The following is a 13,130-nucleotide window of genomic DNA, read 5'->3' as shown; positions in this document are numbered from 1 at the left end:
TGGCCTAAATGTATATGGAGAGTTGGGTTAAATGTAGAAATGCTGCATGGGGTTTTTGGTTGTGTTAAAAAGTTGCTAGGGAATACCCTTTCTGTAGTTTAGTGTATTAGCTGCCTACTAAGTAATGTTTAGTCAATGTTGATTTTAGTTTGTTACAGTAAAAATCTTAAAATGAGAAATCTTGTTGTGTGATCCTTTTCATAGGTTACTGGAAAATTCATATCTCTGAAATGTTATTGGTCTCTTCAGGGATCATAACACCACAAACACAGATCAGGAGCAGGGTATTCTGTGGCAAGTAACTCACTTCTTGATTCCCCCAAATCTTTCCAACATCTTTAAGGCACAAGCCAGGAGTGTGATGGAATATTTCCCACTTGGCTGGATCAGTGCAGCTTCACAACACCCAAGAAGCTCAACACCAGCCAAGACAATGTGGCCTGCTTGACTAGCACTCCATTCACCACATTTAAGATTCACTCGCTTCACCACTGCTTTACTCTGGTGCACAGAGGCTGCAGTATGCACTATTTACAATGTTCACTGCAGCAACTCGCCAAGACTTCTTCAACAGCATCTTCCAAACCCACAACCTCTACCACCTAGAAGAACAAGAGCAGCAGATGAATGGGAACGCCACCAACTGCAAGTTCTCCTGCAAGTCACACACCATCCTGATTTGGAACTATATACCTGTTCCTTCATCATCATTGGGTCAAAATTCTGGAACTCCTGTTTTACAACAGGGTGTATCCAAATTATCTGACTGCAGCAGTTCAAGAAGGCAGTTCACCACTATCTTGTCGAGGGTCATTAGGGACTGACAATAAATGCTGGCCTTTCCAACAACGCCCAATCCCACGAATGAATAAAAGGAACAAATGGAATCTTTCACATCCACATTTTGTCTGAAGTATGGCACCTTCACCAATGTCGCATTCGCTCCTCAGTGTGTCAGTCTAGATTATACGTTGGGCTTAATCCACAGTCTTCAAACGCAGGGATGACTTTCAGAGATGACTCTCTGAGTCTAGCTGAGACTTTTTTTTAAAAGACAAATTGGCTATTGTGACCAACCAAAGCAAGGTGTCAGGAAATATGGTGGATAACACCATGCTGTCATCCCACTTTCCTCTGCATGTGCTCCACTTGTTTTCAGATAGGTCTGAGCACAACCATTGTGAAGGTCTGGCGATATGGATTTGTGTGGTGGAAGTGATCACTGTGGTAGTACTCGTAACATCTTGTGTTTGTCCATTCACAAGAATGTCAGTAATATTGCACCTTGTTTGAGAAATGCATAAATCTGAATTAAATCAGCAAGTGATAGTTCACAGGATGTTTCACACTGACTGCTAGTATAATAATGTGCAGCAAAATGGACAATTGTGATTCAGAAAGAGATACCACAGACTTCACATTAAAACCTACTAAAACATGCACAATTGGATTTAAAAAGAAAACAGATTTTCTGGAGGAGAAGCATGAGAACACTGATCTCACGTCACAAACAGTTTTATTTACTTGACATTGAGTGAGGATTACTGCAACCTGGCCCCCAAGGTGATTCCAAATTAGACGCAGATTATTTTAAAGGCCACAGCAGTAAAAAAGCATTATGCAGCAAATCCAGTGAATTCATATTGTCAAACAGTTTGAAGTTTTAATGCAAGTTTCTAAATATAGTATTACACAGCAGCTCAAAAGATTTTGTTAGGTTTCCAGTAATGTAAAATATACTTATTTCTTTAAAACTATCATTGCTATTCTAGACACTTACCAGCTACTTTCAGTGAGCCTGCTCCTGAACTGGTCATTGGGGAAGTTACTCCTACCGGTGCCCCACCCCTTTTCAGTGAACTAGTTTGTCCAGTAGATTGCGGTTTCTTCAGTTCGTTTTTCGTTGATTCTTCTGCTGATTCACTGCGGATACGTCTCCACTTTGTGTTTTGATCCATTTTAAGGTTGCTGGCATCATAGCCACCCTCAGACTTCTTCTGACCTTTACCTTCAGAGCCACTGTACCAGGTCAGGCCGCTCTCCACCATGGAACGCTTTTCTGCATCAGTTCGGAGCTGCAAAGCAATTTACACAGATCAGTTAACCAAGTGTTCTGTGCAGAGTGAAAACCCAAATACTCAAAGTTTTAAAGTAAACATTCTAACAAATTTTAAAGCTAAATTCTGTTAACAGTTATAAGTTCCAACTGTTAACAAATTCATGTGTACATAGAAATCCAATATCTGATTTATACAAGATTCAATCCAGATACCTGGTTCAAGATTTATGAAACTTCTCACACGAGGTATGGACCCAGGCTGAAGGTAATGAAAATATACATACTTGTTTACTAAAATGGATTTTTGGCCCTCTCCTTTAGTTGCAACACCTGAGGGAGCCAAATTGATGACCAGCAGTGCATTTATACTTTCTTGTTGAGAGTCCATTATTCAACTCATGGAAGCATGGAACACAGCACAGAAGGCCTTTTGGCCCATCACCTACGTACTGATTTCTGCAAGAGCAACTCAACTAGTCCCAATCCCCCAGCTTTTCCTGTAGCCCTGCAATTTTTTGCAGCTAGTTATCCAATTTCCTTTTGAAAGTTATGTTTGACTTTGCCTCCACAACACTCTCAGGTAGTGCGTTCCAGATCCTAGCCACTCATTGTGTAAAGAAGTTTTTCCTCATGTTGCCTATCATTCTTTTGCCATTCACCTTAAGTTGATGTACTCTGGTTCTTGATGCTGAGGTCAATTTTTCCCTATCTACTCTGTCTGGGCTCCTCATGATTTTGAACCCATCTATCAAATCTCCACTCAACCTTTTTATTTCTAAGGAGAACAGACCCAGCTTCTCCAGTCTATCCCCATGACTGAAGTCCCCCATCCCTAGATCTATTTGTGTAAATCTTTTCTGCGCCCTCTCGAATGCCTTCACATCCTTCCTGAAGAGTGCCCAGAAATGAACACAATACTCTAGTTGAGGCTGAACGAGTGTTTTATAAAGTTTCACCATATGTTCCTTGCTTTGCTCCTCTATCGGCTGGATTTTCCACTGGGTCAGAAAAAGCAAGTCGGGCTATTTCTAAATTTTGCAATCATGGACCCATCACCTTCGTCCTCTCCTACAGTATTTTCATCTCCGTGACAATAACAAAAGCTTCAATCCTCCTAACACCTCTTAATCTTGTCCAAATGGAAACACTGGTATTGAAAAACTACAACAAAATAGTCAAACTGTGTTAATATTGCCTATAAAATGAAAACAGAAAATGTTGGAAAATCTCAGCAGGTCTGACAGCATCCGTGGAGAGAGAAACAGAGTTAAGGTTTCGAGTCCGCATGACTCTTCTTCAGAGTCTTGTTCAGAATATTGTGGACTGAGCTGAGCCCTTTAGCCATTCTCAGAATTCAGCTCAGCATTCATAATGAGGCTATTTTGAAAAACAGTGTCTGATCATCTGTTCAAAGTGCTTCTGTTGTCAATTATACTATGAATAGATTTATCAGTTTATAAGATGAATGAATGTTTTTCAAAGCATGTTTGCTAATTTTGTCAGTTTCATGAGCATTTCAGACTTGCCAATGGCTCATTGGTTCTGTACATTGTGGATACTGGAAGCGTGGGTATGGAAGATGCATGGGGGGCATGGGGTGGAAGGGGCATGAAGTTATGGGGAGATACAAGGTGGCATGGAGATATGAGGGAAAATGGGGAATATGAGCGGGCAAAACCTTTTATAAATGACCTGTAAACTCCTCGCAGGCATCCCCCAAAGTTCAACTGACTGATCTGTTGAGGTTCGCACAAGCTTGCAAATCCCTCCTGTCACGACGAAAGTCCAAATTTTGCCTAGGCCTTTATAATAGTGACCCTGACATCATAGGACATGCATGCAGGGTAGTGACCCATCACATCTCCCAACTAGGGGAAGATGATGTGGTTTGGAAACGGAGAGGTAATTTTGAAATTCTAGCCCTGTTGGCCTCCTTTTACCCATTCCCAACTCATTTCCAGGCAGGTATGGGAGGGGGAAATATGTCCCTATCCTTCTACCGACCCCACCTTGCCCGCCACACCCCCCCACCACCCATCCCACCTAGCCTAACCACCCTAAGCCCTCACCCACTTACCTTACAGGCTTACCTTCTCTCTGGCTTCTCAAAGTGCTTGGGACCTTTAAAATTACCTGGTTTAGAGCAGCTAGTGCTGTAAAAAGGGGACATGGCTTCACTTCCCCCGATGCTGTTGCCCAGCACTGGAATCTGTGCTGCACATTTCTCACCGCGTCTTGGACAGAAGATTGGACAAGAAACGTGCAGCTCCCGACCTTGGAAGGAGCAGAGTGGCAATCTGCTGGTGAAAGCCACTCCGTGGAAGCTCTGGCCCATCATTTCCTTTGAATATAGCATTGTGATTTTTATTCATTTCGCAAACTACCAACCCTTTTAACATCTCAGACTGAAATTACAAATTTAATGCTAATCTGTTGTGAATTGGGAGAAATTCTGTGTCTGGGGCTCAAGCCCATGAGCAAATATTTGAAATGAAAATAAAAATTGCCGTAAATATAGCAGATCAGGCAGTACCTTTCAGGTCAATGACCTTTCATTAGAGAAAGGTTTGCGACCTGACCTCTTAACTGTATTTCTCCCTACACAGCTGCTACTTGAGCGGCTGACTATTAGATAAGCCCATGAGTAATTGATTAGAGACAATTTAAAATGATTTACTCAATAGTCAGTAGCATCAGTCTGACTTTCATTTGTACCCATATACCGAAAGATGAAAGGATAGCGTGCAAGTCTATTTTGCTACTACATTATGCTTTAGGCCTTTGAGTCTTATCTGTGTTATGAACAAGAGAGAGAGAAACTGAACTTTTCATCCTCTCCTTGTCGATCCGTGAGCAGAGGTGTTTTTGAATTATTTTTAAAGTAGGTTGTGCCATGTTTCCCCAAATCTCCAGTTTATGTGATCCAATTTAATAATAACTCGCAGCAAAACTGCGTTATGATTAACTCAGAAGGTGAGTTTATTCCCATTCAAACCCAGGGGTGGGGGAAAAACTGTTCACAACCTCTCACAGAGACATATACATACATACATAAAGGAGGGATAGAAAAGAGGAAGATTTACAACTATGCGCAACTACAATAAAAGCACATAAATGAATATTAGTTCACATGATTTCCAAAGTCTGAGAAGTCAAAGGCCAGAGGGTGTTTCCTTTGCGAAAAAGTCCAGATGAGCTCCTGGTTTGGAGACAGCAACACAGAATATCGTTGAAACGAATGATGCCGCAGCATAATAGGCTTTCCATGCTTACACTGCTTGCTAGGCATTGATCAGAAATTTATAAGATCAAACAGACTTTGAGGAGTTGAAAGATGGTAACCGGCAGCTTGCTTAGCCAGGCTCCTGGACTCCTTTCAGTTGGTGTTAAAACAGTTTGAGGGTTTTCTCAGTTCTCAAAAGAATATAGGGGTTTCAAAATGGTCACTTGAGTCATGTGGCCTTCTTTCTCCTCAATGATTTAAAAGGGATGTTATCCATTGTCTGAAACTGGCTTTTGGTTTCAGGACTGATAATATCCCAGCCATTAGCTTTTGAAAGAGTTACCATCCATGTAGATTCTTGTGTTGGGAAGCCATTGTCTAGGCAGACTGCATGACTCCGCTAGAGGGGTAAACTTATCCTCTCAATTCTCTCCTTTTGAAATGGACCGGGACAGTCCCAGGTGTGAGATCGGTCTGTTAACAAAGCTGCAGGCATGGTGAGTTTCAATCTGTTAGCCCCTGGTTTCGTGATTATAATGTCCTTACAATTGTGTGCGAGATTCCATGATGATGAAAGGAGGATTATTTTGTTCTTGTAACTCCTGTTGGTAGCTTCCAGAACAAAGGGCTACTCCAGCGGCCCTGTGACTTGAAGCAGCCATCTTTTTGGTTCAGCAGAAAGTCCATTTTAAAAATGGCAAACAAAAATGAAGTTTTGATATATACAGTTTTGGATTTCTTTTCATGTCTTATCGACCGAACAAATTCATTTCTTTCATACCAAGCCAAGTTAATCAAGATTTTTTTACAACTGCATGGATAGTTGATTTTGATAAGTGGCAAGGGAATTGAAACCCTGCAAACACTGACAATTGACTTCATGGCTTTTCAGGGGAGGTGGTGGCGTAGTGGTATTATCACTGGACTGATAATCCAGTCACTCAGGGTAATCAGGGTAGATGGTGGAATTTGAATTCAATAAAAATCTGGAATTAAAAGTCTAATGATAACCATGAAAACATTGTCGACTATCATAAAAACCCATCTGGTTCACTAACGTGCTTTAGGGAAGGAAATCTGCCGTCCTTACCTGATCTGGCCTACATGTGACTCCAGACCCACAGCAATGTGGTTGACTCTTAAATGCCCTCTGAGCAAGGGCAATTTAGGATGGGCAATAAATGTTGGCCAAGCCAGTGACGCCCACATCCCATGAACGAATATTTTTTAAAAAACCTGATATCATATATGACATTTTTAACCTTTGTTTTTAACATGCTGCAAAGGAAATATTACCAAAATGGAAAAGAAAAAGAGACAAGGAATGGATGATAGATGAGTTACTAGCAATGATGATAGAAAGGGGAAAGAAAAGAAACATACCCAAGTATGATAACATTGAAAAGAAAACAAAGGATGGATGTAGACAGGCTAAAGAGAAATGGTGTAATGAAATATGTGATGAAGTATTAGAGCTGCAAATAAATCACAACATGAGAGTTATGCACCAGAAGGTGAAATCTTTGACAGATAGAAGGAAAGGGATAACAACAGATAGCGGGTGTATAAAAGAGAAAGATGCTAAAATATTGGTTGAAAGGAATGCAGAAGCAAAGAAACGCACAGGAGATATAAGTGAATTGCATGATGATCCAAATCGATGGAGTCCTCATGATATAGGGGCAAACAATGGACCAAACATATTGATATCAGAGGTAAAGAATGCTTTGAAATTGATGAGTGCAGGAAAAGCTCCAGGCATAGATGAAATAACAACAGGGCATCTAAGAGCTCGTAGAAAAATAAAATTAGAAGTGATAACATAAATTTGTGATCAAAGGATACATTCCAAGTGGCTTGAGACATTTGTTATTCGTTAAGTTACCTAAGAAACCTAAAGCAATGGAATCAATTTGGAACTATAAGCTTAATGAGTCATCTCATTAAACTGACCTTACTAATCATAGTAGAAAGAAATAACAACATCTTTGAAGCAGAAATTGGTGGAACAATCTGGATTTAGACCTGGAGTAGGAACAAGAGGGGGAATATTTAACCTCAAGCACTTTGAAAGAGCACTTGTTCATGTTTATCACCAAAAGCCAATAGATGTGCTGTTGAAATGTGACCTGATGGCAAAGATGTGAAATTTCTCTAGAGCCTGTATTGAGACCAAATAGTGAGCATCAGGCTAGAAGATGGGCAATCGGACATGTTTCAAATAAAGAGAGGAGTGTGACAAGGCTGTGTCCTGTTGCCAAAATTAATCAATCTGTACACAGAACAAATATTCAGAGTCAGATGTACTTCCAAGGGTGAGAATCAGAGGCAAGAACATAAACTTGCGGTACGCTGATGACAACACGCTGTTTGCAGGATCAGAAGTGGCCCTACAAAATATCATAGATCAAGTGTAATCTAGAAGTTTAATATGTGGATTGAGCATGAATACCAAAAAGACTAAATCAATTGGTTGTTAGAAGAAATATATTAGAAGAAACTAGAGTGAAGATTGAAGTGGATGGTGTCACACTGGAGCAAATGGATAAGTTTGTCTGTTAACAGAAATTATAACAGAAGATGGTAGCTGTGATGCTGAAATTACAAGGATAGCGATAATCAAAAGTAATTTTGTGAAGATGAAGGGTGTGCTAACAACAAGAAAATTCAAGATGCTACATTCTATCCACTTTTCTGCATGCACCAGAAACCTGGAATAAATGAAGATTTGTGGAAGAAAGTAGAGGCTTTTGAAATGGGGATGCTAAGACGTATGTTAAAAATTCCAAATACAGGCCATAAAGCCAATGAAGATGTGTTTGAAATTGCAAGAACAGAAAGAACTCTAAAAAGTGACATCCAGATAAGAAAATGTCAGTATTTCGGCCATTTGATCAGAACTGAAAAGCTACAGAGATCTCTTCTAGAGAGAAAAGGTGGAGGGCAGCAGAAAGAGGTCGATCTAGGTATAGTTGGATGATGGACAGCACAGAATAGTTGGAGGCGAGCTACAGTGGATGCATGAGGATGGTGCAAGACGGACAAGCGTGACAGACTATGACAGCAGATCTCCTGAGAGCAGTAGCTACAAACAGCAGCAGCAGTGTAATCACAAGCAAGAAAACGATACTCGTTTAAAATTCAGCACACAATATTAAAAGATCACACCCTGGATACCTTGCATATTAAAAAAAAATGTTTTAAAAGGACAAAGTTGGTCTTTATCAGAAAAGAGACAATTGTCTTTTTGTTGCTTTGACGAACCATTTTGATGGAAGGAGGGGTTGAGGCTGACCTGTTTATATCATCATGGGAAAAGAAATGATTAAAATTTATCATGTACTGAGTCAGCGCTGATATTTTCCACAAGTATGAAATGTCCTTTTACATTCAATGATATTATGCTAGAACTATTTTACTGATGAACATGAAGGTTTGGTATGGTACTAAAAGCAACACTGACACATTTCCAAAACTAACAAGTACTGGTTAACTTTATTTTGCCTCATTAAACTCAGATTGACATTGCTGACGACTCAGCAATGTGCTTGCTAATATTTCACATCTTTATTGGCCTAGGCAGACATCAATTTTATAAGCTAGAATTGTGTGGAAAATTTGAGAACACGGCTTCAAAGCACAAGATAAACTATTGCGTTTAACCAGAGAGGAAAGTATTTCATTTCAGAAAAGAAGAGATGGTGCTCTATTTATCATGGAAAAATACAACTTTGAGAAAAATGCTTTCCATACTGCACATGGTTCAGAAAACTTCAGCTACGGGACATATATAAGTGCCTGGCAGTTCCTCCAAATTTGCAGTCCAATGCACACATAATTTGGGCACAAACAAACTACATGACTTTCAACAAATTGGGACACAAGTGAGCTACATGCATAACCATAATACACCCAGTCTCCTCAACCTTTTAGACCTGTCCAAAGTTTCTCTCCAAACAGATTTCCCTGCAACAAAACTGACCATGCCCTCAACTCCAACAGCTGAGGTTCCTTCAACTGTGCTTGTTCAGGACTCTCTCAACATTGTAGCCAGGTTTGCAGGTACTGCAGAACTCAAAGTAATTTTATTTTTGGCCTTATAATTGCATTTTTTTGAGTGGTTTAAGAACAAAATCCCAATAGAGACTTGCTCTGTATTTTCTGCTTCTCTCAATTCAGTTTTCTGGTATAAGTATAGTCAGATTAAAAATTGAAAAGCTTCCTTGAGGTTCCTGAGCATGTTGTGCCGTGTGTGATTGAATGTTGGGTGACCTCACTCAAATTTAAATATTAAGAGTCAAAGTGTGTGCAACCTCCCCTTGGGCCTGCCATTGTTCACGCTGATTCACACTCATTATAAATCCGGGTGTAACTTGGGCATAATTTAATTGGGAAAATGGAGGCTACACTGGGCACATTTTTGACGCAAGTTGCATCCAAGGAGGAAGCTCCATGATAAATAGCCAAGGGGACTTCAAGGTCAGTTCCAGGAATTAGAGCATGGGGTTGGGGAGGCCATAACACCAACTTTAAAAAATACAATATGGGTAAGCAGGGGAATATATTCCTTTCATCTCTTTCCCATAATGACTGCTTCTACAGATCCTTTGGCAAGGTTTTTGTGTGTCCACTCATTTGTGCCTTCATCTTCTGTACTGTAATCATTTGATGAATCAATGATTTTCCTTTACTGTGTTTAATAAAACTAAACAGCAAAAATATCTGGATCACACGTTGAACTAGCAATCATTTAACATTTAAAAGTCCAAGCATAAACATTCACGTTTAAAATTTTTAAGAACCTTTCTTCGACAGGAGAGAGAAATTATAGACTAGTTTCCCAGTGAATTAGTGGTCCTCGTACAAACTAACAAGAAGTTATAGTTATGTAGCACATTAATGTAATACAATGTCCCAAGGTGTTTCACAGAAACATTAGAAAACAAAATATGACACAGAGCCACATAAGGAGATATTAGATTAGGTGACCAGAAGTTTGGTCAAAGAGATGGGTTTTAAGGAGTGTCTTCAAGGAGGAAAAATAGGGCCATGCCATCAGCTCCTACATCTGGGTTCAATTGCACTAGCTAAAGCAGGTGGTTTGATAAACAGAATTTTTTTTTTATCTTCTTCACCGGCACTGTCAACCAGGCTACAGCACAGTAAGAACTGCAGCCATTCTCCTCTCCATCTAAAGGCAGGATACCCAGCGGCAGTGGAAATATCGACCACTGTCCTCCAATAACCACCGAGCCTGACCCCAGAACATGCACCAAAGTCAAGACAAAGAGATAAGATTACATGCAATGCAAAAATTTTGGCCAGTTTTTTTTTTCTCTCTTGTCAAACAGAGACATGGAGCAGAGACTATTTCTTCAGTGGGAGATAAGAACAATAGGAGGATGACTCAACCCATGGTTCAGTCCTAAATCATCTTTTAGTCACCCTCAGTAAGTTATATAAGGGAAACTTGATCTGCAGGAAAATGTTTACACATCAGCTTGGGTTCCTGGTTTATATCCCTCCCCCGCCCCCCCACCAAGGAATGACAGATGGTCCAGGGAGAATTTCAAAGGTATTACGAATGGAGTTTGACATCCTGAAACTGAAGTTCTTCTGGACCCATTTTTGGGCACGTTTTGTGGCTGCATATGCAACGCACACCATAGACAAGAGGCTGACCATCGACATTGGCCGGAATTTAGTGCTGGCAGGGTGGTCCTGCAGACCGGCCTGAAAGTGGGGACGGAAGGGGAAGGCAGGAGGAGAATGACCCTGCTTTGGTGGTCAGTGGGATCCAGGGTCACACCTCGACAGGAGATGCCAGGAATTGGAACCCAACCCAAGAATTGCAGGCCAATCAGAGGGCTGGCAACTCAGCAGCACCACCGGGAATGGTGGCTACTGCTGGGCTGCACCAGGAGGAAGAAAGTGTAGTGGGGGTTGTGTGCCCTCACAATCAGAGAGCTGGGATCTGGGGTGGGAGTTCTGGGCCAGTCTGGCAGGCCCCAGTGAGGGATTGGAGTTGGTTGGTGAGTGCAGATAGTGTTGTTGCCACGGGAGGTGTTCTGAAGGCTAAAGAATGAACACATAGGAGGGTTCTCCTCCATGAGGGGAAACATCCTCTCAGCATCTGCCATGTCAAGCCCGCCCCCTCAGAATCTTAAATGTTTCAATAAGATCAGCTCTCAGCCTTCTAAACTCCAATGAGTATCGGCCCAACTTATCCCTTCATCCCAGGTATCAAACTAGTGAATCTTCTCCGAACTGTTTCCAATGCAAGTGTATCCTTCCTTAGGTAAGGAGATCAAAACTGTACACAGTACTCCAGGTACAGTTTCATCAATGCCTTGTACAGTTGTAACAGACTTCCCTACTTACAATCCATCCGCAATGCAATGAAGGCCAACAGAACATATATCTTCCTAATTACTTGCTGCACCTGCATGCTAACTTTTTGTGATTCATGTACAAGGACACCCAGATCCCTCTGTACTGCAGCATTCTGCAGGCTCTCTCCATTTAAATAATATTCAGCTTTTCCATTCTTCCCACCGAAATGGACAGTCTCATATTTTCCCACGTTGTAACCCATCTGATTCTATATCTTTTTTCAGACTCTTTGTATCCTCTTGACAACATACTTTCCTACCTATCTTTGTATTGTTAACAAATTTGGCTCCAACACTGACGGTCCCTGCATCAAAGTTATTAATATGGATCATAGTGCACTCCACTAGTTACAGTTTTTCAACCTGAAAGTAATCCATTTGTCCCAGCTCCGTTTCCTGTTCGTTAATCCTCTATCCAAGATCACCACAAGCTCTAATATTGTGCAGTAGCCTTTTATGTGGCACCTTATCGAATACCTTTTGGAATTCCAAATACGCTACTTCTTTTGGTTCCCCTTTATCTACCCTGCTTGTCATATCCTCAAAGATTGCTAATACATTTGTCAAACATGATTTCCCTTTCACAAAACTATGTTGACTCTGCTTGATTGTACTATGATTTCCAAAATGTTCTGTTTTCAGTCTACTTATGGCTTCCAAAATAATGGATTCTAGAAGTTTCCCAATGACAGATTTTAGGCTAACTGGCCTATAGTTTAATGCTTTCTGGCTCTCTTCTTTCTTGAAGTGTGGTGTTACATTTGCATCTACTGCCACAGATGCATCTGTCCATGATAGTATCAGTAGGGGTGACCGCTGCACAGTCCTTGTGCAGACAAAGTCCCATCTTCACATGATGGAGGGTGTGCAGCACTACCGCTGTGCTAAGTGGGATAGATTTCAAACTCAAGACTGGGAAACCATGTGACACTGTGGGCCATCAGCAGCGGCAGAATTGTACTCAACCACCTCATGGCCTGGCATATCCCCCACTCTACCATTACTACCAAGCCAGGGGATCAACCCTGTTCAATGAAGAGTGCAGGAAGGCATATGGCTGCCAGGAGAAGCCATAAGTAGACTTAAAAATGAGGTGTCAGCCTGGTGAAGCTACAACACAGGACTACTTGTGTGCTAAACAGCAGAAGCAGCAAATGATAGACGGAGCCAAGTGATTCCACAACTAACGGATTAGATCTGAGCTCTGCAGTCCTGCGACATCCAGTCATGAATGGTGGAGGACAATTAAACAACTCACTGGAGGAGGAGGCTCCACAAATATCCCCATCCTCAATGATGGGGGAGCCCAGCACAACATGTGCAAAAGACAAGGCTGAAGCACTCGCAACAACCTTCAGCCAGAAGTGCCGAGTGGATGATCCATCTCAGCTTCCTCTGGGAGTTCCTAGCATCACAGATGCCAGACTTCAGCCAATTTGATTCACTCCATATGATA

The 13,130-nt window shown here is 41.2% G+C and overlaps 1 protein-coding gene across 6 annotated transcripts in view; it reads right to left on the bottom strand.

Annotated features, from left to right (window-relative positions):
* The window catches only part of LOC144683562 (neuron navigator 1-like), a 725,427-nt gene that overhangs the window by 192,032 nt on the left and 520,265 nt on the right, over positions 1 to 13,130 (bottom strand). For all 6 annotated transcript variants that reach the window (XM_078546698.1, XM_078546702.1, XM_078546700.1 and 3 more), the window contains one exon: positions 1,781 to 2,075. In XM_078546698.1, coding sequence (XP_078402824.1) covers positions 1,781 to 2,075 — 295 coding nt within the window. The remainder of the gene's footprint in view (positions 1 to 1,780; positions 2,076 to 13,130) is intronic.

Source organism: Cetorhinus maximus, chromosome 8 (genome assembly GCF_964194155.1).
Source record: "Cetorhinus maximus chromosome 8, sCetMax3.hap1.1, whole genome shotgun sequence".
Lineage (NCBI taxonomy): Eukaryota > Metazoa > Chordata > Chondrichthyes > Lamniformes > Cetorhinidae > Cetorhinus > Cetorhinus maximus.
Note: the sequence above shows the minus strand (reverse complement) of the source record. Positions and strands in the feature narration are given on the sequence as shown.